Raw genomic sequence first — 26,312 nt, 5'->3', positions numbered from 1 at the left:
CACCTTGCTTTGGCCCGTGCTACGGAGTTAGCAGCGCCAGGGACCAGGCAACCAGAGAGGCTGATGCGTAGATGCTTCCAAGTCCTGGCAGACGAGACCGCCTTGCAGGAGGTGTTGGCGGGGTTGCGCTGGTCACGCCACTGGCAGGCCCGGCTTCGAGAATGCACCTTCCGTGGGCTTTTGCTCGTTCTTGTCTGGCTTCTCTGCACCCCTCGCCGGATCTCAGTGAAACCACCCGAACATAAATCCTTCCTCAGGGGCTACTTTTGGGGGATTCCAAACAAGGACGAGCACTGTAAGCTAGATTTCTTCAATCAGTATTCACTCCAAAGATAAACGCTGGGGACGGAGGAGGTGGAAATGGGCAACGCAGCTACTCCGTGGAAGGCAGTTTAATGCAAACGCCCGCACCGCACACATCTGCGGGCCGTCCGGTTTCTTCCAGATGCCCCTACACCGCAGGCTGGTTAATAAGCTGTACCCCGGCTGTGTCGCCGTAGCTGTGCCCCACCCCGCCCCGCCGCCTCACCAGCTCTCCTCCACGCTGCAAGGCAGCCGGCGTGGGCGCACTCCTGGGTTACCACAAATGTGTTTGCTCCCTGGCAACGCCCCCAGCCCCACAGCCCGAGGAGTGAGGCTGCCTGAGCAACCCCATCTCACCCAGCTGAGTCCCAGGGTACCTTCGCTTTCGTGTGAGGTTGGGGGAGCTCCCGGTCCTGCCTCCCCCCATTCACCGCGTGGGCACATGACGAGTGGCCCCTCTGCTGAGGCGGCGCCAGGGCCAGTGGAACCTGCCCCTGCTGACCTCTGGGGCCGGGTGGCAGGTGCTGTGTTGTGCCTGGGGTGCTGTGCTGTGGTCAGCCACAAGGCTGGCCCCACCCGATCGATGCCAAAGGCAAAAGTCCTGGTGCAGGCACTGCCGATGGCGCCGGGGAGCGCAGCGTGGTGTGGGCTGAGAGTCGGCGCCTTGGAGATCAGCGCTGGGTCAGACCAAGTGGCTTTCCCCGATTTAGGCCCCAAGAGTCCTCAGCGCTCCTTGAAACTGTGCCTTAAGACTCCGTGTGCGTGCGTGCGTGTGCACGTGTGCGTGTGTGTCCACACAGGCTCCTGCGGAGATAATTCAAGCTTTCAGAGACCCCTGCCCCCAACCAGTCTCGTCCCTGTCTGACCAGGAGACCTCCGAGGCTTCAAGGCCCTCGCCCCCTTTCCCCTGGCCCCCACCTGAATCCCACTCCTCCAGCATCCGGATGGCTGGGTCTGGGGCTGCGCAGTTGCCATGGGAACCTGGAAACCAAAGCCACCGCTAAGCGCCCGCGTGCTGGGGCCCTCTGCTCTCAGCCTGTTCCAGGCCAGGCCTCTGGCTCGGGCCCAGCCCAGAAAGATCCAGGGCACAACCAGACTTCTGCCCCCGCCCTCTGTGCTGCGCAGCCCCCACCTGGCCCCCAGTTCCCCTCTCCTCTTTCCAGACGCTCCCCTTCCCTACAGGCTCTGGACTCAGGTCTCCCGCCAGGACTAAATCCATGCACCTCGGAACCAGGCTGCCTGGGTTCAAAGTCCAGTCCCGTGGTTTCTGAGCTGTGTGATCTTGGGCAAATCGCTTCACTTCTCTGAGCCTTGGTTCCCTGGCTGGAAATTGGGGAAAATCAGAACCCCTGTGTCAGGGTGCTGGTGGCGATTCCACGCTGTGCTACAAGTGAGGCTCCGACTGCGGCGCCCTGGGGTGGGGGGAGGTACACACCGAGAGCCATCTCCCATCCTCCCTTCTCCTGGGGCAATGTGTGGGCAGGCGATCCTTCTACTCACTGCCCCAAAGCTCCCAAGAGTGCATGAATGACCGCTTGGTGCTCGATGCAATTGATGCAGTCACTGTGTCCTGAGCTTGGTGTCTGCTCACTCCCTGGTCTGCACCGGGAGGCACAGGACTCCCCGAGGTGAAGACTTGGTTTCACCCTGGTGGGGCTGTGAATACCCTTCTCTCTCTCTCTCTCTCTCTCTCTCTCTCTCTCTCTCTCTCTCACACACACACACACACACACACGATTGTTAAGTGATTGCGAAAACTGCCACGTCCAGAACAGAGTGGTGGGAGAAGCTGAGCCCAGTCTCGTGGCCAGGGGAGGCTGCCTGGAAGAGGAAGAGGCTGAGACATGGAGGCGGGGGGCCCCACGAAGGCGGGTTACAGGGAAGGACAGCAAGACTCGGCAAAGACCGGGTGGGGGGGGACCTCTGAGCTCCCGGCAGTGGTGCGTCGGTGGACACCAAACCACAGGCTCCACCGCCCACCCCCAAATCCTCCTGCCCGACAGCAGTCACCCATTTCTATAGTGTGAGTGTCCCCAGCTGGGGCACTTGCAAGTTAGGCCCTGGAGGATGGAGCGCAAGCTTGGGAGGAGGTGCGCATGCGTGGCTCGGGAGCCCCAGGGCGACCCAGCCGCTCTGCAGTGTCAGCTTCTGGGGCCCACGCAGGGGACAGAGGGAGAGCAACAATTCAAGGGCGCTGGAAATACAACTCCAGGCACCCGGGGGACCGACCGGGGGTTAGTGGCTGCGCGCCCAGTCAGTATCTTTCAGTATCCCCTGCCTCATGTACCCAGAAAAGCAGCGGGGACCCAGTCCCGTGCTCCTGTTCGCGATGGCTACACAACCCTTCGTCCTCCCCTGTTGCAGCGGGGACTGCCCTGGGGACAGCGGGTCAGGTACACACATACCCTGCCTCTCTCCCAGCCGCGCGTGTCGCTGCGCCGGTCCCCACACCTGGCTGGGGATCATATCCTGGGCCCCATCTTTGGGGCTGAGCGGTTCAAGTTCTGGGAACCCGGGGGGGGGCCCGGTTCTGCACTGGGCACCTCCCCTGCCGCTCTCTACCCCCCTACTCCAGGACACACACGCACAAGCCCGACCCTCGCCCGGGGCTGCCCCTCCCCCTCCCTCCCGGCCGCTCTCTGTCCACACTGCCCCCATCCTTTGAGGTTTTCTATTCCATCCCGGTTCGGGCATCTCAACCAGCCGTCAGAGGCCCGAGCGCCACTCCCTCCGCACGCAGCGGCCAGGCGCGGGCGCGCGGGTAAATACTACATCATTTCTTCCCCTCGGTGTTCTGCCACCTCGCACCCGCCCCCACGCGCCCCCGCCAGGCACGCCGCCAGGTTGCAGCGCGTAAATGTTAAGGGGAGGCAGTAAAGCTGCAGACGCGATAAACAAACACGCTGCTTTGGCGGGGACGGATGTCACATCCCTCACCCGCACGTCCCACTGCTTCGTGGGCTTCCACGCGGCCCGCATCGACCTCCTGCCCGGCCGGGCCCCGCCCCCGTCCACGGGGACCCGAGGCCCCTTCCCGAAGTGACTGCGTCCTCACAGGTGTTTCCTTTGGGGACGGTTATTTGTAGCAGCGTGCGCTGTGGCTGTCTCCCCCGTCTCCTGTCTAAACCTGAGCACGTTCTCATTTACCCAGTGGGAGAGAGGGCCACATCCAGGAGGAAGTCTCCCTCTTTCTCCCTCTTTGCCTCTCCATACTCAACCCTGGCAGAGACTCCGGCTGGCTCCAGGTTCAAATCCAAAGGGTGGCACCAACTGTGGGGTCTCCCCACCCCCACCCCGCCCCACCCAGGAGCTGAACCCGGATTTCCTGGAGGCTCCCATCACCAGCGGGGCTGGGCTGGCTCCTCCTGCACTGCCAGTTTATAAGGGAGAGGTGAGTGGAAGCCTCTGGATCTCTCTTCCTTCCCTCTCCTGCCCCCTCCCCCGGTCCACTCCATGCACAACCCTTGGGGACAGGAAGCTGGGTGGACTGAAGCGCCCTCTTCCCTCCCTCATCTCCACCCTGCCCTGTGCTCTCCCTCCCAAAGGAGCCCTCTCTCAGAGCTGCCCAGGCCAGAGCCTTGGGGTCCTTGAGGCCCTGTCACCTCCCTGTCCCCACGTCACCAAGTCTTGTGGGCTCTCCCCCTACTCTATATGCATCTCCGATCCCCCAGCCCCACACCTCTCAGATTTGTGAGTGTCCCCAAGGTGCCAGGCACTGTGCTGCTTGTATGTCACCACCCCTCTCGTGGGGACGATGAGGGTAGGGTCTTCACTGACTGTCTTAAAGCTCCCCCCACCAATCTCCCCCCATCCATAACTAAGGCGTGGGGCAGTGGAACACTGCCTGCAGATTGTGTTGCTAAGGAAACCACTTCCTTGGTTACCAGCCTGGGTAGCATTTGTCTCCCTGTGCCCGGTTCCTGCTGAGCCGCCCCCACTCTGCAGGAAGACTCTGAAGAGCCTCGGGGGAGGACGGCAGGGGTGGGGAGGGACTGAGAGGGAGAATGAGAGAGGGCAGAGACCATAAGGCAGAGATGGCGAGACAGGGGCACAAGCAGAAGCAGACGATGAAGGGAGGGGGTGCGGAGGAAGAGAGGGAACAGGAGGATGAGGAGGAGGGAGGGTTAATGAGCAGCTGCAGGAGATCCCAGACCACAAAGAGGGAAATAGAGCAGGAGGCAGTAGGCGGGGGTGGGCAGGAAACCAGCGAATGGGGGCAAGGGGAGAGGGGAGCCCCTGCCCCCCACCCCACCGCGGGCCCTGCTTCTCCCCTCCCAAGCTGTGCCCTGGGCTCTGTTCGTGGCCATCTCTGGGTTGTCAGAGACCAGGGAGGAAGCCCGCCATCTGATGCTGGCTCCTGGAGTCATGGTGAGCCGAGGGCACGCAGAGAGAGAGAGCTGCAAGGCCAGGTGTGCCCCCTGCTCTGGGGACCCCCGGGGTCCACAGCTCCTCCTCCTCCTCGTGTTCAAGGGCCCTGGCGCTCTGCACGTGGAAGGCAGTTGTGAGCCCTTGGAACCAGGGCCTCCGGTGGCTCCAGTGCGCTATTCCTGCTGCGCAGGCTGCCACGTGGGTCGGGAGCCCCTGGAGGTCCTGGCTTTCTTCATCCCCACCACGTCCCGTCCCCATGAGCTCGGAATGGGGGTTCTGTCTGCTCTGTTCCTTTGTCTTATCTCGGGAGCTGAGAGCAGCCCCTGGCGCTCGGGAGACAGTGCTGAATGAATGAATGCACGGGTGCCGCCTTGGTTCCTTCTGGTTTGTAATCACAAAGATTTCCTTCATGGTTGCTGACGACGTGGGATGGGTCTGGCGGGCTCTGGCCACAGGCAAGGCGGGTTGTCCACGGCAGCCCCACCTTGGGCCTGGAGAGCATTTACATGGCCCCTCCCAGCCCCTGGCACGGGATCCCTGAGACCGCAGGGCGAGAATGCAGGAGAGCCTGGGGTAGGATGCTTCCTGGCGTCTGCTCTTCTGGCCGGGAGGATCTGATCACAGATATTTAGAGGGGTGACACGGGTTCAGGTTCAGCCGAGGTTCAGAGTCAAGGCTTCATCTGTGATGTGGTGGTGGGGGGTGCAGAATGAGGCCAGGGTCACAGCTCAGAGTGAGCAAGGCCAGGACCCACTCAGTGCCAGGACTGACTCGGTGCTTAGCTTGGCAAGGATGAGGGCTCAGTCAAGATACTATCTGTGTTTGTTCTGGGGCAGATCAGGGCTCAGCCTGGGACCCAGGTTGGAGAGCAGTCAGCGACCAGGGTTAAGACTCCGTAGTAGCATGGGTGGGACCAGTCTTGGGACTCACTCAGTCGGGAACTGGGATAAGGGATCAGTGTGAGACGAGGATCACGGATGCGTATGTGTGCAGGATCAGGGCTTAGCTGTGATCCAGGTTCAAGGCTGTAGGATTGGGCTGAGACCACACCCGATTCCAGCTTCCTGCTAACAGGCACCCTGGGAGGCAGCAGGCCCTGCCACCCACAAGGGAAACTTGAATTCCCAGCTCCTGGCTTCTACGTGACCCAAACTCAACTGTTGTGGGCACTTGAGTGACCCTGACCCTTCAGATGGACCATCCCCCCCACGGCCCCCCTCACCCCCACTTCTATCCCCCCCCGCCTCTTCCTCTTTCACTCTTTCAAATAAAAATGAATACATTAAGAAAAAAATACCTACTGGTGACACCTGTTGGGAGATGTGGCCCCACAGCCCGGGGGGCGGGGGCACTGTTACAGGAGGCACGCAGGGCTTTGCAGGCGGGTGTGTGAGTTCCACAGACACACTGGCCACTGCACACCACCCAGGGCCTCCTCACCATGTCCCTGAGTCTCTCACACATACACACACCCAGGGGACATCCCTGTGTGACCCCGCCTTGCACAACACTCCACCACCGAGCGCAATTATCAACAAAACTCGCATTTAATGAGGGTGTAGACCTGAGGGATCTTCAGAAGGAAGCCCCCCCCCCCCCCCGGCAGAGAACTGGCCAGGGCAGGGGTTGAGCCAGAGGGAGCTGGCCTCAGAGAGTCGCCGGGGTGGGGAGGAGAAACACGGTACAAAATACATTCGGAGCCCCGTGCCTGGCCCTGGGTGGCCCCAGGTCTACGTGTGAGGGAATCCGGGGAGGGAAGCGCTGGCCTGGTGCTCGCGCCCTTCTCTGCATGGCCGGGGTCCGAGGGGCGGGACGTATTGGTCATATTCCTCTTAAAAAAATATATCTTTGTACACTCGCCTTCTCCAGGGTCTCTTTGCTGCTTGGGAGCCAGCATCCACCTGCACCCCAAGGCCTCCGAGCGACTGCTTCGGGGGTGGTGGGGGCCGCTCCGGCGGAACAGCAAGGAGGCTGTGACCTATGGCTTTTGCATCTATGCAGTGGGAAGGTGCGGGGGTGCGGGGGAGCAGGTGCAGGCCGGACATGAAGCCACCGGTACCCAAGGCGGGAGGAGACTGGACCTGGATCAAGGCCTTGTAAAATGATGTTCAGTGAGTCAGGTCCTCAGAAATCCTTTGGTTTGGTGTCTCAGCATCAGGACAAGAGCCCTGCGTGGAAAGGAGGGGCCCTGGCATGCACCCTCCCACCCCGCGGGGTACCCAAGGGCTGACTGGTGGTTTGGGGAAGGTGGGGAGAGGTCTCTTCCCGGCACAGTCCCCCTGGGTTTGCAGCAGGGACCAGGAGGGCAGTGTTAGATCGAAGTGTCAGACCGAAGGGAGAGCCCGGCTGCTGGGGCCCTTACCCTGGTCTGTACTTTGCGTGGTCTGGGGCCCCCTGGGGGAGGGGGGTGTTGTGAATGCTTGTGGTGCCCTGCAAATGGGATCCAGGACCCCGGGGTCACCTCCCAGGCACAGGGAGGGAAGAGGGGGCGGGACTGAAGCCCTGGAGGTGGAAAGGCAACCAGCTTGTGTCTCAGACGCAGTGTGGGCGCGGTGGCGGGGGACAGGTGTGTTCACGAGGCCGGGGACCCCACACCCACACGGCGGGGCCAGGTCGCCTCCTGTGCACAGGGCCGGCCACCCGCCCGCGCTACCCAAAGGCCCAGGCCACGGGGAAACTCCGCGGCACCCTTTCTTCCTGCGTGGAGGTGGCAAGCGGAGCCAGCGAGGGGCGCCCAGCGGAGCCCGCGGCGGGGCAGGGCGGGGTGGGGGCAGGGGTGCTGCGCCGGCTCTTCCCGGGGCCTCCGCGGTCATGCAGGAAACTCGTCCGAGCCATCGGCGGCCCAGAGCCGAGCGGGGCCGGCGCGCGGCGCCCGCATCATCTCGGGCGGTAGTCGTCGGGCACGCCCGTGAGGTTGCGGCCGCGCAGGGCGGCGTCCACCATCTTGATGTAGGCGGAGATGGCCTGGCGCATGTCGGCCGTGTAGGGGTCGTACTCGAGCTTGCGCAGCCCCGAGCGCTTGAAGTTGCCGTCCTTCTGGCTCTCCACGCACAGCAGCCGGTCCTCGCGCGCGGCCACGCCCAGCAGGCGGACCATGCGGCCCAGCTGCACGAACAGGTCCCGCTTCAGGTCCTCGAAGTGCACCACCAGCACCCGCTTGCCGAACTTGAGCCAATCCAGCGTGTGCGTGGCCCACCAGGGGGCGTAGTTCCGCACGAACTCGGGCCACTCTGCGGAGAGAGGGCGCGGGCGGTCAGCGGGGGGCTGCCCCGTCCCTTCGGGTCCCTTCTGGCGTGGAACCCACCCCGGTCTCTCTGCCCCCTCCCGGGATGGCAGCGACACGCGACCGGGGCTCACTAAATGCCAGGGTGTAAAGCTGTATGAAATCCGATTTATGTGAATATCTGTTAATTTCCTATTCTAGATGACGAGATTACACAAGGGTACTTCAAAAGGTTCATGGAAAAGTGAAATTAAAATAGAACGTTTATTTTGGGGGCAGACTTCTAAAAATGGTATATAAAAGGGATCTTCAAAGAGTTCATCGAAAATGTATTTCAAGAAAAATTTTGTATAGGTTTCAAGTTTTTTGAGCGCCAACAGAAACTTGTCATTCCATTTTCCTATGAATGTTCTGAAGTGCCCTTGTAGTATTATATACTGTGTTATAATGAGGCCTCAAAATACACATTAATGAAGCTGCTAATTATATTCAATCCTCAGTCTTAGGAGGTCAGTGGCAGCGTTACCTCCCACTTGTCAGGAGAGGAGACTGAGGCACAGCAGGTTAAGCTGGTGCCTGTGGCGCCAGCGTCCCGTGTGAGCACCCGTCCAGTCCCAGCTGCTCCACTTCCGATCCAGCTCCCTGCTAATGCGCCTGGGAAGGCAGCGGAGGACGGTCCAACTGCTTGGGCCCCTGCTAGCCATGTAGCAGACCTGGAAGGAGCTCCAGGCTCCTGGCTTTGACTTTGCCCAGTCCTGGCCATTTCAGCATTTGGGGAATGAACCCACAGGTAGAAGCTGTCTCTCTCTAACTCTGCATTTCAAATAATAATAGATTTTTTTTTTTTTTAAAAAAGAGGCCACATAGATTTTGTCCTGTGTGGCTGCACAGCAAGTGGGAAAACCTATGGCGCTTTTTGGCGTGGTGCCTTGGAGGTGCCCAGCCTGGCTGCATTGCTACTGTTGTTTCTGTTCTCAGGTGAGATACCCCTGGGCTCAGCAGGTGCCTCCTGTGGGCCTCACCCCTTCCTCTGCTCCCTGCCCCCCCATCCCCACTGCACTGACTGCACAGTGCTGTCACTCCCACTTGGGTCACCTCTGACCCTGACAGACTGTGAGGCATCTGAGGTTACAGCTTAAGTCAGGTCACTTACACTCGCAACTTTACACTCTACTCTTTAAAAATAAGTTTTGAGTTTTTTTTTTTTTTTACGTATTTGAAGGCAGAGAGAGAGAGAGAGGTCTTCCATCCTGTGGTTCACTTCCCAAATGGCCATAATAGCCAGGGCTAGCCCAGGCTGAAGCCAGGAGCTAGAACTCTATCTTGGCCTCCCACATGGGTGGCAGGGGCCCAAGCACTTGGGCCATCATCTGCTCTTTTCCCAGGTGCATTAGCAGGGAGCTGGATCAGAAGTGGAGCAGCCAGGATTTGAACCTGCATTCTGATATGGGATGCCTACATTGCAGACCACAGCTTCACTCGCTGTACCACGCCAGCCCCTGTGTGTCTTTACTTTTACTGGAGTATCACACACTATTTCCACTTTCTGTTCTGTTTCTTTGCCACACTGGAAGGACAGTGTGGGTCATACCCCAAACTGGGAGGGTGCATTTGGGACTGTCTGACTTTAACGACCAGTTATAGGGAACACGGGAGATTCTTCGGGGAGCCCTGGAGAGGGCCTCAAAGGCAGGTGGAGCCAGCACCTGCAGCTGCTGAGACTCTGATGCAGGGAGAAACCAGGCACCTGCGGGGGGGGGGTGCCAGAACACAGACCGGGAACCACAGCCTCACGGCTGAGCCCAGCCGCACACTTAGAGAGCAGGTGTTCTGCAGCCCAGAACTGAGACTCGGCCTCTCGCGGGGACTACGACCCCGGAGGGTGGCCAGGGAGGAATTCATTTACTGAACGCGTGTCAGTGAGGCCCACAGGCTAGGTCAGGGAGCCCCGCTGTTCCTTAAAACTAAGTCCGAGCCGGCGCCGCAGCTCAGTAGGTTAATCCTCCGCCTTGCGGCGCCGGCACACCGGGTTCTAGTCCCGGTCGGGGCGCCGGATTCTGTCCCTGTTGCCCCTCTTCCAGGCCAGCTCTCTGCTGTGGCCAGGGAGTGCAGTGGAGGATGGCCCAAGTACTTGGGCCCTGCACCCATCGGAGACCAGGAGAAGCACCTGGCTCCTGCCATCAGATCAGCGCGGTGTGCCCCGGCCGCAGTGCGCCAGCCGCGGTGGCCATTGGAGTGTGAACCAATGGCAAAAGGAAGACCTTTCTCTCTGTCTTTCTCTCTCACTGTCCACTCTGTCTGTCAAAAACAAAAACTAAGTCCGAACCCCTTGCTGGGTGGCGATTCCCACGATCACATGTCATCCTCCCTGTCTGTCCCCAGAGGAAGGCACCACTGTGGGCCTGTCACCAGGGCCTGACCTGCTCTAGGAGGCAGCACGGACTGGCCTGCCAGTCAAGGCCTTGATGTAAGCCCTGCGCTCTCCCAGGCGCTGCAGCCTGGGCCCCGCCCGGCCCCCCCACCCCGTGCTCCACAGGGGCTCAGTGCATGGCTGCTGAACTAAATTGAAATTCTCGGCTGCCAGATTGCCATGAGATCCAGGGCCCTTCTCCTAGCAGAGCACATCAGAATCCGCGGGGAGAGCTCCCGCCCCCCTGGCCGCCCCGGAACAGCACGGCTGCTTCGGAAATATTTATGCTGGTGACAAGGCTATTTTTTTTTAATTCTTAACATTGATTATTTATGATGTCTCTGGCTAATTGGGCCCGTACTGTTATAATGGTTTAAGACCAGATGGATCTGAGCGATTAGAAAAGATCGAGTGAGTGTGAGATCAGGCTTCCCCCGCTCCTGAGTCACCTCCCAGCGTCCCTGGTAGTTGGGGGCAGCTGCTCCCCAGTGTGGGGGGGAAGCCCGGATGATGGCCATGGTGCTGGGCGTGGGCAGGAGGAGGGGCTGGTTAGCATGGCGGTTGGGGTCCCTCAGGAAGACCAGGCGCTCTCACTGCGGACACAGGCGGGGGGCGGTGACCTGTGTCTCTGTGGGGCACCAGGCTCTTCTGTCTGAGGAGTAGATGGGAATGTGTGTTGCCTGCGTACCTACTGGGTGTCAGGGGCTACATGGGATGCTCATTCCATGATCCCGAGAAGCCTAGCAGGACAGTCCAGATCCGTTTCAGACCTGGGGACAAGGACAGTCGGAGGCATGAAGCAGCCTGCCTGCCCAGGGCCACACAGTGTGTGTCCAAGGCAGAATCCAAACCCACGTCACAGACTGGGCATGGCCCCCGGCAGCCTCGCCGAGCCTGGAAGTGCCCCGGAGGTGCCGTGCGGCTGTGGGGATGTTATCAGCGCTCCGTGAGCCTCAGTTTACCCATCTGCAGAGAGCCTGGCGTGGCGCCTGGGACACAGAACACGCTGGGTAAATGCTGCTTAAGGCCATCTTTACATCGCGTGAGACACCCGCTGGCCCTGTTATTTTACTCAGAACTCCCCGCCCCCCCCAAAGCACAATAGAGACCCCAGCTGTCTCAGCAGGTGTCCGCCCACCCCTCCTCTAGCAAAGCTTACTTGAAACGTCCTTAGAAAGAGGAATAACTATTAAAAACCAAAGCCCCTGATTAGCTCAGCATTCCTGGCGGTTGTCAGGTGGGCGCGGCACCTGCGCTAATGAGGGCTGGTTCCACCGGAACCAGAACCTTCATGCAGGTGAGCCTGGCGGGGCAGAGGCCGGGCCCGTGGCTGCTCCGTCTTGTCGGCGGCGGGAGGAACCGGGGCCTGATTAATAGCTCCACTGTACTTAATTCCCCGCGGAATCATTAAACACAGGATCTGTTTCATTACACAGATCCAGGAGAATTCACCTTGTGTAATCACATCACATAAAATTTTGCTTTGGACTCACTCCAGGGAGGTTGTAAAACTAACGTTACAGAACCAAAAGCGGGGAGGGCGTGGGCGCCTGGACCCAGCCATAATGAGGAGTGGGACAGGGGGCGGCGGGGTGGATGTGCTCACCCCCAGGTGATCTCTGCTCTCAGGGATGCCCCTCCCCTCTGCGCCTTCTACACACGATGGGCATCCTGGAGCAACAGCTGGTCAACTTTGAAGCACACGCCACACCTGGTCCCCGGATGAGGGCGGCTCTTGTTAAAATGCAGATTCTGATCCAGGAAGCTGGGGCTGAAGCCTCTGACTCTGCTGGTGGGGAGGGCAGACAGAAGGCTGGGGCCTCATTCCTAGACCTTCTGTGGCAAGGTCGGGGCGGGGCCTGAGAGACCGCATTTCTAACAAGTTCTCCAGTTCTCCAGTGCCACTTCTGGTTCAGAGCTGGACAGCAGGGGTCGCTCACTCCAGTCCCCAGGGGGCCGGGTAGCACAGGCTAGCAAGGGGAAGCGGCTGGGTGCAGACCGGGTTCTGCCTCTCGGGGAAGCTTCTCGGCCAGGGCCCTTGGAGACCCAGGGAGGGGCCCCAGAACCCCAGCAGGAGGTGAGCGAGCGTGCTGCCTTGCCCCACCTGTAGCCCCTGCAGCTTCCTGGTGCAGCCTGCTCTGAGCCCTGCCTTACTGCTTTTTCTTTTTTCTTCTTTTCAGGTGGCTCCACAAAACTGGGAGACTGAGGGCTGGTATTGTGGGGCAGCAGGTGACGCCTGCATGCCGTATCACAGTGCCAGCTGGAATGCCAACGGCTCTGCTTCTGATCCCACTCCCTGTTAATGCACCACCCGCCGTGGGAGACCAAGATAGATTTCCTGGCTGCTGGCTTTGGTGCGGCCCATCTCTGGCCGCTTGGAGGAGTGACCCAGTGGATAGAAGACCTCTCTCTCTGCCTCTTTCTCTCCATCACTCTGCCTTTCAAATAAGCAAGTAAATCAATTAATCCTAAAAAGGAATTATTAAAAAAAAACATTTAGGAGAATGATCTGAGCCTGAAGCAAGGAGCCATCCAGGAGGGCAGAGGCTCTGGGAACACTGGAAGGTGAGCAGTGCCACTGGTGGTCCAAGCATGGCGGGGGGGTGGGGGGGGGGGGGGTATCCAGGCGTTGTCACCGCAGGGGGCCTTGGCTAAGCAGCTGCCCCTCCCCCAGGGTGGTTTTCTCCACCCCTCACATTCCTGAGGGTAAAGTGAGACAGCGAATGCTCAGCCCCTGGCCCCTCCCCCCCCATTAGTTCCCTCCCTCTCCGACTTAAGACAGCTGGGTTCCTGGAAGGCAGAGGAGTGGGGTTCTAGGTGCCCTGGTGACCTCGGGGTCTCTACCAGGAACTGGAGTCTGCGCATTGGTTCTCAGCCCTGCCTGAGCATCGGAACCAGCTGGGAGCTTTGGAAAATACCAGTGTCTGGTTCCGTCCTGGCAGTGGTCCAGGGTGCGGTCCCCATGGGATTTTCCCATGCTCCTCTGGGGACTTGGAGGTGATGGAAATGAGGGCCAGTAGCCCTGGTGACCCCTCGGGCCCTCTGCAGCTCTGACAAACAGTCCGTGTTCTCAGGCCATGCTCCTGCCACTTGTACCCACAGACGTCTTAGCCTGGCTCTGACCAGCATGCACTTTTGACTGTTCTGCAAATAAATAATTCAGGGGACTTTTTCCTCCTGGGGATACATGAGCCAGTGCCGCCACCTGTTCCAGCTTCCAGCCCGTGCCTGAGAGGAGAAGTGAGGCAGAGTGAGGGGCAGATGGGCCCCCTCGGACAGCCGGAAACCCCGGGCACAGCTGGTTGGGCAGGCCCAAGGGTTCGGATTGATGACATTGATGTGGAGGGTGGGAGGGGGAACTGCTGAGCCCGCATCATCCTGCTATGCTCTGGTCATCTCTGGGGACGGACAGGGCTTTGGAGCTCCTGGATGTTGGATGCAGTTCCCATTTCCAACACGCCCACTGCGTGTGGTGGTTCCCAGCCATCAATAGATGGCTCCCTCCACAGATGCGCCTTGGCTAATGATGGGGTTATACCGCAAGCTGAACATATCACAGGTCAGAAATGCATTTAATGTACCTGGCATAGTGTGGCCTAGCCTATCGTTGGTCAAATGGCCCAACACAAAGCCCATTTTATCACACAGGGTTGGCTATATCACGTAATTTAGAGTACTGTCTTGCAAAGTGAAGAACAGGATGGTTGTGTGGATTGTATGTTTTGCACCGCTGTGAAGTTGCAAACTCTAACCGGGGAGGGCCCACGGTATGTTGCGGGCCATCCAGAGGGCTGGACTGGCCAAGACCCCATTCCTCTGCCTTCCGGGCATGCAGCTTCATGGAAAAGCTACTTCTCCGCTCAGCTGTACTGAGGCACAAATGGTGTATTAAAAAACTCTACATAATCAATATATACAATTCGATGAGTTTGGATATACAGTAATCAATATATACAGCTCGATGAGTTTGGATATGCAGATACCCTCCTGTTTCCGTTACCACAACCCAGGTTTGAAACAGTAGCAACATTTCCATCCCCTCCAAAAGTTTCCTGGTAGTTACTGTTTTTTTTGTTTGTTTGTTTGTTTTGTTTTGTTTTTTTGACAGGCAGAGTGGACAATGAGAGAGAGAGACAGAGAGAAAGGTCTTCCTTTGCCGTTGGTTCACCCTCCAATGGCCGCCATGGCCGGCGTGCTGCGGCCGGCGCACCGCGCTGATCCGAAGCCAGGAGCCAGGTGCTTTTCCTGGTCTCCCATGGGGTGCAGGGCCCAAGCACTTGGGCCATCCTCCACTGCACTCCCTGGCCACAGCAGAGAGCTGCCTGGAAGAGGGGCAACCGGGACAGAATCCGGCGCCCTGACCGGGACTAGAACCCAGTGTGCTGGCGCCACAAGGTGGAGGATTAGCTTAGTGAGCCACGGCGCCGGCCGGTAGTTACTGTTTCTTTGTGCGTGTTGTCTGTTTTTTGTCCGAGTGTGCTCAGAACAGGTAACATGAAGTCCACCCCCTTCCACTGTAAGCACAGAACACCTCTTGTTAACTACAGGCGCCATGCTGCAGATCAGCTCTTTGGAACTTATTCCCCTGGTCAGATGGTTGCCATGTCCTCCTGTCCCTGGCAAAAGGTCCCTGAACTTCAGTGAGCTTCAGTGGTGCTATCTATCACTACCTTGGGAGTTTAAGGAGTTAACCCCTTCCTTCCCAGACACTCGGGGGTGATGCTCACTATGGTGATGGAGGTCCTAACAGAAGGGGATTCAGAAGAGTTAAAGATAATCAAGGTGGGGGCTGGTGCTGCAGTGCAGCTGGTCAAAGCCACTGCCTGCAACACCAGCATCCCATATGGGCACTGGTTCAAGTCCCTGCTGCTCCACTTCCCATCCAGCTCCCTGCTAATGGCCTGGGAAAGCAGCAGAGGATGGCCCAAGTGCTTGGGGCCCTGCACCCATGTGGAAGACCCAGGTGGAGTTCCTGGCTCCTGGCTTCAGCCTGGCCCAGCCCCAGAAGTTGAGGCCATTTAAGGGAGTGAACCAGCAGATGCAAGAGCTCTCTTTCTTCCCCCTCCTGTAACTCTGCTTTCTATTTTTTTTAAATGATTAGTTTATTTACTTGAAAGGCAGAGTTACATAGAGGCAAAGGCAGGGTGAGAGATCTTCCATCTGCTGGTTCACTCCCCGATTGGCTGCAATGGCTAAAGCTGAGTCGATCTGAAGTCAGGAGCCAGGAGCTTCTTCCAGGTCTCCCGCATGGGTTTGGGGGTCCAAGCACTTGGGCCATCCTCTACCACTTTCCCAGATCATAGCAGAGAGCTGGATTGGAAGTAGAGCAGCCAGGACTCGAACTGGCGCCCATATGGGATGCCGGCACTGCAGGTGGCAGCTTTACCCACTACACCACAGCACTGGCCCCAACTCTGCCTTTCAAATAAATAATTTTTTTAAAAGATAATCACGGTGGCAGGAGCTGGGTCTGACATTCAAGCTCCGGCTGCTACCCTGGGCTGTTACCCTGGGGTTGCATCCACCCCCTCCCCGGCCCCCAGCCCTCTGGGAGTGCTGGAGCCGAATCCCCGAACCAGGTCATCTTAATCGACTCAGGGCCTGGGGGCTGCTGCCTCCCAGCGGTATGATGTGGGGCGAGTCATTTAAGCTGAGCCTCCCCACCCAGGGGTGTTGCTAGGGTTCATGGAACTGAAGCTCTGCCCATGACCTACTAGGACCTCATGGCCACACAGCCACTCGGCACTGAGCTGGGGCTGGAATTCCTGACTCCCAGGATAGGACCCTTGAACCTGCTTCAGTCAAGCCCACGTCAATTTCACGAGCTCCCCATCATAAAGGACTAATTTCTTAAAGCCTCGTGGCTTTGCCATGCCCACTTTACAGATGGGACAATTAAGTCCAGAAAGGTGACACGACTCCTTGGGGAAGCGTGGAGCTGCGACTTGAACTCTTGGCAGAGGTGTTTCACCACTGTGCTGTGCACCAGCCCGGCTCCCAGGGGCCACGCCTGTGGGTACGGGGGTCGTGGGAATCCAGCCTTCCTGGCGGTTCGCAGGTCTGCACTGTGGGACCCATGCCCACCAGGAGGCCCCCCTGGTGAGAGACTGCCCTGTGTGGGCCACCCGGATCCAGACCACACCTGCCCCTAGCGCAGCCCCGGCCCCGCCCACCCCTCCCCGCAGTACCTTTGCCCCTCCAGTGCACATGGGCAGCGAAGCCGATGTGGCCGCCGTACTTGCGGTTGAACTCGGCCATGAGCGCCTTGTAGGGGTTGCGGATGAGCAGGATGGCGGCGTCGAAGGCCTCGATCTCCTTCTGGCCACTCTCGTGCGTCTTGATGCAGATGGTCCGGCCGCTGCGCCAGTGGTCCCGCTCGCCCTTGAAGCCTTCCCGTGGCCAGAGAGGGGACACAGCCGGTGAGCGGGGCCAGAGAGGGGACACAGCCGGTAAGTGGGGCCCACCCCACCCCCTTGTGCACTGCCACAGGAATCACTCATTCACTCACTCATTCATTCACTCTCAGATTTCCTGAGCACCTACTATGTGCCAGGCACAGTGCCGGGAGGTAGGATAGGAATGATTTGAGAGCCATCATTATTCAAATGATGCAAAATTTTTTTTTTTTTAAAAGTACTGGTGGGCTGGCACCGCAGCTCAATAGGCTAATCCTCCACCTGAGGCACCAGCACACCAGGTTCTAGTCCCGATCAGGGCGCCGGATTCTGTCCCGGTTGCCCCTCTTCCAGGCCAGCTCTCTGCTGTGGCCCAGGAGTGCAGTGGAGGATGGCCCAAGTGCTTGGGCCCTGCACCCCATGGGAGACCAGGAGAAGCACCTGGCTCCTGGCTTCGGATCAGCGCGGTGCACCAGCCGCGGCGGCCATTGGAGGGTGAACCAACGGCAAAGGAAGACCTTTTTCTCTGTCTCTCTCTCACTGTCCACTCTGCCTGTCCAAAAAAAAAAAAAAAAAAAAGTACTGGCCACAGAAGAGGAGTATGCATGCTTGGTGACAGGAGAGGGGTCCAACAGAGACGAGTGAGAGGATTCGGCTTGAACGGGACGTGGCCGTGTGACTTGCTTGGGCCAGTGGAATGAGGGGAGTTCCCACGGAAGTCTCAGGATTCAGCACATTTCTGCTCGGGCTCCTGTGCCTGCACCATCACCAAGAAAAGGATGCAGACCTGGAGGCAGGGCAGGGACAGCCCTGGTCCCAGATGGTGAGAGGCACAAAGAACAGGCGTGGCCCCGGTCTGTGGCCCGGCGTGGAGCAGGCCAGCCAGCCCAGCCCAAATCCTGGCTTCTGGGGGGAGTGGAAGAGGAAGAATTTGCTGGTCTAAGAGAGGAGGGAAGGGAGGGCCCAGGGAGTGGGAGCAGCAGGTGCAAAGGTCCTGTGTTGGGGGGAGAGAGCAGGTCACGCGTGAGTGGCTGCTGAGGGAGCACAGGGGGCGGGAGTGTGAGGCTGGGCGCTGTTGGGGGGAGGGGGTGCTAGGCCAGAAAGACTGGGAGGCCTTTAAAAGGATTTACACAGAAGGAAGGAGGGCCACACTCCGAAAGCTGAGGCGCCGCGAGGAGCTCTGTGCAGCTGGGGACGAGGGTTGAGCCGAGAGCCGCGGCTCTGCGTTGGATGCCGGCCTGAGCCCTACACGCGGAGTGGGCGGTTCCATCCTCTCCACAAGCCAGGGGGGATTTTACCGACGAGGACACTGAGGCAGAGCAGGCAAGCAGCTCTCCCCACTTAGGGAGCAGGGCCCAGGCCCAGGCCCTCCATGCCTCGTGTGCTCTGGAGAGCTAAGGCACTCGGATGCAGCCTTGAAGGCCGAGCATCAATGCAGCTGCACGGGCCTTCGATACTGGCTGTGCTTCCAACCCATGTGATCCTGGGCATCACGGCACCTCTCTGGGCTCAGTTTTCTCATCTGTAAAATGGGACCATGCACCTTCTTTCTTGCACAGCCACTGTGAGAAGTCAATGGGGCAGGTAGTAAGACTCCCATAGTGGAGCAGGAGGAGACCCGGGATGAGGTCAGGTGCCGAGAAGCTGCCCTGCCTCATCTGACCTTGGAGTGCAGGGTCCTTCTTGCCTGCTTGCTCGCAAAAGTTCTTAATGGTTTGTGTTGTGGCTTTTTTTTTTTTTTTTTTTTTGACAGGCAGAGTGGACAGTGAGAGAGAGAGAAACAGAGAGAAAGGTCTTCCTTTTTGCCGTTGGTTCACCCTCCAATGGCCGCCGCGCCGCGCTGATCCGATGGCAGGAGCCAGGTACTTATCCTGGTCTCCCATGGGGTACAGGGCCCAAGCACTTGGGCTATCCTCCACTGCACTCCCGGGCCACAGCAGAGAGCTGGCCTGGAAGAGGGGCAACCGGGACAGAATCCGGCGCCCCGACCGGGACTAGAACTCGGTGTGCCGGCGCCGCAAGGAGGATTAGCCTATTGAGCCGCGGCGCCGGCCTGTGTTCTGGCTTTTAAGGTGGGCGAAGGTGAAGGTAAAGTCTGGCTTGGCACCTGCCCCCGTTCCCAGAGCCTTGCAGGGTCGCTGGGCAGAAGAGCCAGGCAGGGAATGGGATTTCCTGGGTCAGCTTCCACCATGGGACTTGGGAAATCAAGTCGTGGGCATGAGCCTTGCCTTGCAAATCAGCACTGGCCTGTGGCCATGACCACTCGGTTCACGGCCTTGCAGGCCCAGGAAACACAATGATAAGGAAAAACTGCTGGCTGAGGAACAGTGCGTGGGAGGCGAAACAGAGTCTGGGACCTAAACATCGAGCCACGAGGCAGCACGGAGGCGGTTTCCGGTCGTGCGTCCCAGTCCGAAGCCAAATCCGTGGCCAGAGGGGACTGCCCAGAGGGAGCCTCAGCACACCATGCCTCCGCCTAAAATCCCTCCTCCATAACCCATGCCCAGGCCACGCCCTCAGGGTAACGCCCACGGCTCTCAGGGCACTGCAGGTGCTCTGCCAGGCCCAGTGCTGGCTTTTCCACTGTCCCACACCCGCCCCCTTCACCGTCCAGCACCCGCAAAGGATTTCATCCACCAAGCACGCCTTGCCGCTCCCCTCCATGTGCGCGTCCCCGCCCACGCCGTGGCTCTCCTTGGGACACCCTCCTCTCTCTGCGCAGGCCCCACCCAGCCCCGGGGCACGCACGCATGCCCAGACGGGCGCCCGTCACAGGGCTGGGTCGGTTGATGTTTGGTGTTGCTGATGGGGAAGTAGAGGCGTTAGCAGCCATCAGGGCGAGGACAGAGGGACGTCCTGGCAGGGCGGGGCTGGCTTTGGCCTTGCCTCGCAGGGGCGATGGGCAGAATTCCACGCCCTCCGCCCTGAGGAGATGAAGGATTCCCGAAATGCGAAGGCTCTCAGTGGGCGTGGGGATGGAGAGGGCTTTGGGGGCAGGGACTCTCCCCACCCAAGCTCCCAGGGAGAACTCACTGTTCCCCACAAGAGCTCAGGCTGCAGGAAGCATTTCTGAGGCACTGACACTGCGGGCCCCGGGCTCCTGGGACCACCGCAAACCCCTGCCTCTCTCAGTGGGGCTTAAGGAACCACCCAGGGCACAGCCATAGCTTGAGGCAGGGGAACTGCCACGGCAGGTCTGGGTTCGTTCCTTCTCTCTCTCTCTCTCTTCTCCATCCCTCCCCCACCCCATCACGTTTAGATTGTAGCACACATCTCATTCTGTTGATATCCCTGGCACTTGGGTATAAAAACGTCTGGGCAAAGTTGAACTTGGGGAATGTTGTGGGCCTGGAATAAAGCTTCTGGCTTTTTAGTCTCGGGCCGGGGGTCCTTACATTTCAATCATCTGGGCAACTTTAAAAACAACCAAGGCCCCAGGCCCGCTGCCTGGGTGCAGCCCGGGTGCCCAGATCGTCAAAGTCCCTCCCTGGGCCTCTCCCTTGGCCTCACGTGTAAGGAGAGCAGCCCCTTGGACCCTGACTAGGTAGCCGGCTGTCCTGGTTACACATCATTTACAGAAATAAAAATGTGTATGTTACACCACGGCCCCGTGGGCGTCAGCTCACAAACAGTACCCTGCTGCACTTCGGAACACTGAGCCGGGCACTGACAGCCCTGTGTGACGGGAGAGGAAGTGACAGCTCAGAGACGGGAGACTCTCACCCAAGGTCGCCCGGCCAGGAAGTCTCCCTCAGCTGATTTGCAGACACAAAGTCATCACCAAGGGCTGCTCCACAGGCCTACACAAACCCTGCCGCCCTGATGTCCATTTGGGACTGGGTGTCATGCCCAGGGGCCATTTCGTCCATGGCCTCTGGCTTCCCAGGAAGCCGCCCAGGGATTTCTGACCCATGCCATAGAGTAAGAAGGATGTGGGCTTTGAAACTGGGACATTCTAAGGGCCAATTTCCAATCAGCCGGCTGAAAAAACTGTGTGGCTTGGAGCAAGCAATTTCTCCTCTGAACCTCAGTTTTCCTGTCTGGGCAGTGCATCCTCACGCCACCTCCCAGGGTTCCTGTGCTGAGATAAATCAGAACACAGCACCTGGCCCTGCTCTCGCCGCCTCCTGGGAGGCCACAAGATCACACACAGCAATCTGAACCTACTTGAAGTACCTGGCACACAGCTGGTGCCCCATAAGTGCACGCTGGGAAGCTACGCTGGAATTGCATCCGGAACACAAGAATGATCAGTAAGCATCTATGAATGCAATGAACACGTGCACCCTGTGCAACAAATACTGTTGACTTCAATGCAGAGGAGACAACCAGTGAACAGCAGGTGCTCAATTAGTGCTCCCAGAGTGACCACAGTTACATACCCCTATGGACAGCATAGAGTTCTTGGTCAGTAAGTACCTGTGGTGAGGCACCCAGCACACAGTAGGTGCTTGGGGAATGTCTGTGGTGACCTAAATGAAGGAGAGGGACAGGTGCATGACAGTGGCTTGATAATGTCAGTACTGCATGGGTGCAGGTGAGGCACCAAGAATGCGATACACAGGGCATGAGGGGTGGAACCTTCCTGGCACACAGTAGGACCTTCCTGGCACACAGTAGGTCTCAGTGAGCACACAGTAGGTGCTCTGGAGGGGCTATCCCTTCCCAAGCCCAGGGAAGTTTCTCTCCCGCTGCCTCCGCCCCCATCCCCATCCTGTCTTCTCACCTTTGTTGTACAGGGAGCCGTCGAAGTAGTAGCTGCCAGTGTAGAAGCCGGTGGCCAGCTCGATGAGGTGGCGCGCCCACGTGTTGCCGGCGCCGGGGAAACTGGCCAGCGCGATGAGCTGCTTGGACTTGGCTGGGAGGAACCTTCTGTCCATGCAGCGATTGTCTGCACAGTGAGGGACACACAGGGGCCGGCATCAGGGGTGGGTGGAGCCTGCGTACAAGTCCCACCCCTGCCACCTCTCAGCTGTGTGACCCAGCACCGAGGATGAAAGCTGCTGTGGGCCTCAGTTTCCCCATCTGCAAAATGGGGGCAATGGTTCCTCCTGCATCCAGGTTAATGAGATGATGTGTGAAAAGGGCTAAGCGTGTGCTTCACACAGAGTAGGGATTCAGTAAAAGTAAGCAGCAGGACAAACTTCTCCTCAGCCTCAGTCTCCACCCGAGCAGAGCAGGTCTTTCACTCTCACCCCCTCCCAGATGGAAACTCTCAGTGGCGTCCATCCACACGGGGCCCCTTCCAGGGCTCTTAGCATGGCCTCAAGCTCTGCGTGGCTGGTCCTTGCACATCTCTCGAATTACCCCGTCCACCCACTCTCCCTCTCGCCCACCAGGTCTCCCTCCCCTTCCTCTGTGCTCTGCTCCTCCCTGGCTGGCACCTTCCTGCACGCTGTCCCCGTCACCACTGGTTCTTACTTCTCAGCTCCTGGCAGAATGGTTGTGTCCCCCCCGCTTCCTGTCGCCCTGGACTGTGACGACCATGCCCGTCTCCTCCACATCTCTTAGCACAACCGCAATTCGAGTAATTGGTCATGCACTGCTTAACATCGGGGAGATGTTCTGAGAAATGTGTCGTTAGGTGACTTTGTCACGTGAGTGGATTCGGGTTTGTGCAGTGAGCTGTTGGGTCAGAAATCCCGCCTGCACTGTGCTGGGCTGTGCCCACTATAAAATCTGGCATACAGCAGGTGCTTAATGGTGCTCAGGTGGGTGTCTGAATGGGTAGGTGGGTGGGTGAGTGGATGAGTGGATGGATGGATGGATGGCAGAAGGAGGGGTGCAATGGTGTTTGGATGGATGGTGGGTGGATGAATGGACATATGGGGGAGTGGATGGATGGACAGATGGATGAGTGGACGGATGGACAGATGAGGGAGGGGCACAGTGGTGGAAGGGTGGATGGATTGATGAGAGGGAAGATGGGTAAGTGGATGATAACCATATCGACTTTGTAGGACTCTTTCAATTCTTAAATAAAATAATACATATAATGTGTTAATACTATTAAGAGCTCAAAAGGGGGTAGTTATTATTTTCTCTAGCCTTCAGTGTCCTCCTCTGAAATGAGTTGGGGGCTGGGGAGTGCCATTCTGATATCTTGATTCTCTGGATTTTCAGACACCTGGAGATGCCATGATCATCGTGGTTAAAGGAAAATACAGCCCCAGCACCTCCCACTGCAACCCTGCAGAGTCAGGAAGGCACAGTGGGTTCTCGTGGTCCCTACAGGATAGGCGGCCCTGCTGAAGAAAAGGAACAAGAGGGCGTCCCAGGTCTGCATCTGGAGGCCTCAGGTCTCAGTCCTGCCTTGGTCACTCTGGGTGCATGGCCTCACTTGCCATTCCCAGGGAGGCAGACAAACCTCCCTCCCCTCCCCTCCCCCAGCTCCACCGGCCCCTCTCCTGCCTTCTCTCCCACTTCTGGGCTCCCTGCCCTTGTATCTGGATTCTTCCACCGTCTAGTCCCCTACAGATCTTCCCTTTCAGCTGGCTCCATCACACTGGCATTCAAACACAAACAAATGGCTCCAGCACTTAGGAAACTCCCCCCCAGCACCCACCACCTCCCCTTTCTCCCTTTCACAGCTGCACGTCCGACACAGCTGTCCACCTCGCACCTCGCTGCATCTCCTCCCATCCACCTGCTACTCAACTTGTATGTGTCTCCTCCCTGCTCTCGCTCAGGCTCCCATTGGCTTCCTGGCACTAAGTCCAGCCCCAACACCTCCTGTGACCACTCGGCAGCATCAGGATGTCACTCTGCTCTTCTGATAATCCCTTCCCAGGGTTTTACCCGAGTCTTTCCTGCCCTCCGTTAGCTCTCATTTACTGACGTCATATGATGAGCCTCATCGATTTATGACAACAGCCCCAAAGGAGGAGTTTGAAATCTTAGATTTAAATTCCAATTCTGCTTCTTATTTGCTGGGTAACCTTGAAATACTGATTTACCTGGGCCTCAGTTTCCTGGCCTGCAAAATGGGGCTATGGCGCAGTGATGGTAGGGGGGTTAAATTCTGGAATGGACAGAGCGCGCTGGTGCAGGACTCACAGATGCTAAGAGCCAGGTGACTGTAGCCCTCGGTATTGTTGTACCAAGACTGAGGTCTCTTCCCCCATCATGCTTAATCTGTTGCTTCTGAGAAGTGCAGGTTTTGGAGACAATGAACCAAGGAATGTCTGTGGCTTTGACCTGGGAGTGGCTTTCAAGGGAACCTTCTGCAAAAAGGAGCCCTTTCTAGAGCTGGGATCACACTTTCTATCTTGACTGGGCTGTGGGCTAACCAGTTGATTTTTAAGTACACGTAAAATGTGTGTTTCACTGTATGGAAATGTTGCTTCAAGAAGTGACGAGCGTATTGAATATGCTGTGGGTTATAATCCGTGATAAACCTACTGCAGTACAATGATGGATTGGGAGGAAGGATGGGGGGATGGAGACCTGGAGAGACGGACAGCCAAGCCAGTGTAGCAGAGCTAACAAATGTCAGATCTATGAGTAGATGGGTGTTCCCTGTGTAATTCCTTGGACTTTTCTGGAGGTTTGGCATTTTTTTTTCTCATAAGAAAACATTGAGGGCAGGGGAACTGGCTCCTTAATTCCCCTGAAAACAGATTTCTCCATTCAAATATTTCATGGGAAGCCATCGCCAACCCTGAAGCAAAGGCTGTTTGTTTTCAGCACTAAAAAGAAATTTTATTTGGTTCTTCAGCCCCATAATTGAAAGCAGATGGCCGGAGGCGGTTTATGTACAGCTCTGGATGCGGACAGACCCCAGTTTCCATCTTGACACTGAACAAGACTTTCACTTTTCTGAGCTCTAGTCTCTTCACCCATAAAACAGGACCAACCAACCTTACAGATTCAACAGAATCAAATGTGACATGATCACAGATTCTTCTTCATTGCCTGGGCCTGAATCCCAGCTCTCCCTGTCCTGGCTGAGTGACTCTAACTGGGCTATTCAAACTCCCTGTGCTTGAATTTGTAAAATGCTAACAGGGCTCATGTCACTGGACTGCTGCGGGGATTCGATGAGTTGAACCAGATGAAGGGCTTAGATGGCACCTAGCACTCTCTAAGTGTTCCGTAATTATTTAGTTCCCAGCAGGAACTTCAGGACTTAGCACCCAGTAGGTGCTCAGTACGTGGCAGGCACGGTGTACCAGGCTCTGGGCAGCCTGATGAATTGCAGGCCACTCACACCTTCTTGGTGTGCAGAGAGTGCAAGGGCGACATGGAAAGCTGGAGAACAGTAACGGGAATGAGCAAACTCATCAATTAGACTCCTTGTCTGTTGCTGAAAAGGCTCCAGTATCTGCTCTGGCCACATCAAAGCCTTCCATGGTCACAGGGTAGCTAATCTGTGTGTGACCCTGACCTCCAGGCCACACAGAATGACCAACACTTCCCCTGAAACTCAACACCCAGCTTTCTCCACTGGATTATAAACAGAGCCAAGGCCACACTTGCACACTAGGCTCTCGGCAGGAATTTAGCTGTCATGGAAGCAGGCACAGTTGGCCACCCTGGAACCCCATCAGGCCAAATGGGGATGGCCACTGTTAGGGCTGTCTCTCTAGCTCTTACATCACCTTTGTGCAAGTCAGAACAAGGCATCACTCTTTCTTCTGGGCAGATGATCTGTCATCTGCAGTGCACGGTGTGATAGCCAGCATGTGGGATGGCTTTCAGGGACCAATTTCTTCCTAGGCCATGCCTATGCAGTGCCCAACCTACTCATCCATACACACAGACAAGTTCCTGGTGGATGGGGAGGAGTAAGACTGGCTCAAAGGTGTTTTGGTGGCTCCCTGGGATGTGGGGAGTGTTATCTGCACTGTGGGAAAAGGTTTCCAACAGGGGCCTTGGAATCAGAGGCCTAAATGCAAATTCCTTTCATAGATGTGCAGCTGTGGCCAGCTCCCGATGCTTCCAGGTCTTGGTTCTCTCCTTTATAAAATCGGGACGATACCACTTACTGCGGACTTTGCATGAGGCTGAGATGAGGCTGGCGCAGAGTACATGGTCAGTGTTTCAGATACAGAGGTAGACTTCAGGGGCTTCTCTGGGGCTGAGGGTTCCAGCAAGGATGTCTCCCGACCCCCACCCAGGTATCTTCCCCCACTATGCCTTGGTCAGGAGAACAGGTTTCCATTGAGAAATGGCATAAACTTTGTGCCTCTGCCAAGTCCCTCAGTGTTCTCAGCCTCAGTGTCTTCCCCCGTAAAGTGGGGCATATGACTGCTCCACCTCGTTAGAGAGCTGAGGGGATCCCGTGAGAAAATGCACACAAAGCACTCAACACGGAGTCTGGCCCAGAGTAAGACTCTGAGGAACCCAAGTGCTGCTGTCTCATCACCGCCATCATCACCACTATCATCATGCTGACATCATCATCAATTCCATCATTACATCATCACTCTGCAATCACCACATCACCGTCATCACCATCATCACCACTATCATCACCCCATTACTACTCTGTCATCACCATCATCACCATCATCATCACCATCACCATCATTATCACCATCACCATCACCATCACCATCACCATGTCTGAAAGTCCCAGGAGGCAGAAGAGGGTATAAACAGTGAGTGTGGA

General features: G+C 57.7%; 2 protein-coding genes across 4 annotated transcripts in view; one reads left to right on the top strand and one right to left on the bottom strand.

The window, feature by feature from the left end:
- The window catches only part of CMKLR1 (chemerin chemokine-like receptor 1), a 63,062-nt gene extending 50,250 nt beyond the window's left edge, over positions 1-12,812 (top strand). Inside the window, exons 1-2 of one of the 2 annotated variants that reach the window (XR_016227274.1) lie at positions 11,464-12,381; positions 12,485-12,812. The gene's annotated coding sequence lies outside the window, so the exon portion shown is untranslated. Of the gene's footprint in view, positions 1-11,463; positions 12,382-12,484 lie in introns of those variants that run through there. The other variant, XR_016227273.1, reaches the window with a different exon arrangement.
- The window catches only part of WSCD2 (WSC domain sialate O sulfotransferase 2), a 132,006-nt gene continuing 111,893 nt past the window's right edge, over positions 6,200-26,312 (bottom strand). For both annotated transcript variants that reach the window (XM_008249349.5, XM_017338066.4), the window contains exons 7-9: positions 21,426-21,590; positions 16,493-16,693; positions 6,200-7,901 (exon numbers count right to left, since the gene is read on the bottom strand). In XM_008249349.5, the coding sequence (XP_008247571.2) occupies positions 7,549-7,901; positions 16,493-16,693; positions 21,426-21,590 (719 nt within the window). In that variant the 3' untranslated portion in view covers positions 6,200-7,548. The remainder of the gene's footprint in view (positions 7,902-16,492; positions 16,694-21,425; positions 21,591-26,312) is intronic.

The sequence above is a fragment of the Oryctolagus cuniculus genome, chromosome 21 (assembly GCF_051225735.1).
Source record: "Oryctolagus cuniculus isolate XC-2025 breed Fujian yellow rabbit chromosome 21, ASM5122573v1, whole genome shotgun sequence".
NCBI lineage: Eukaryota > Metazoa > Chordata > Mammalia > Lagomorpha > Leporidae > Oryctolagus > Oryctolagus cuniculus.
Note: the sequence above shows the minus strand (reverse complement) of the source record. Positions and strands in the feature narration are given on the sequence as shown.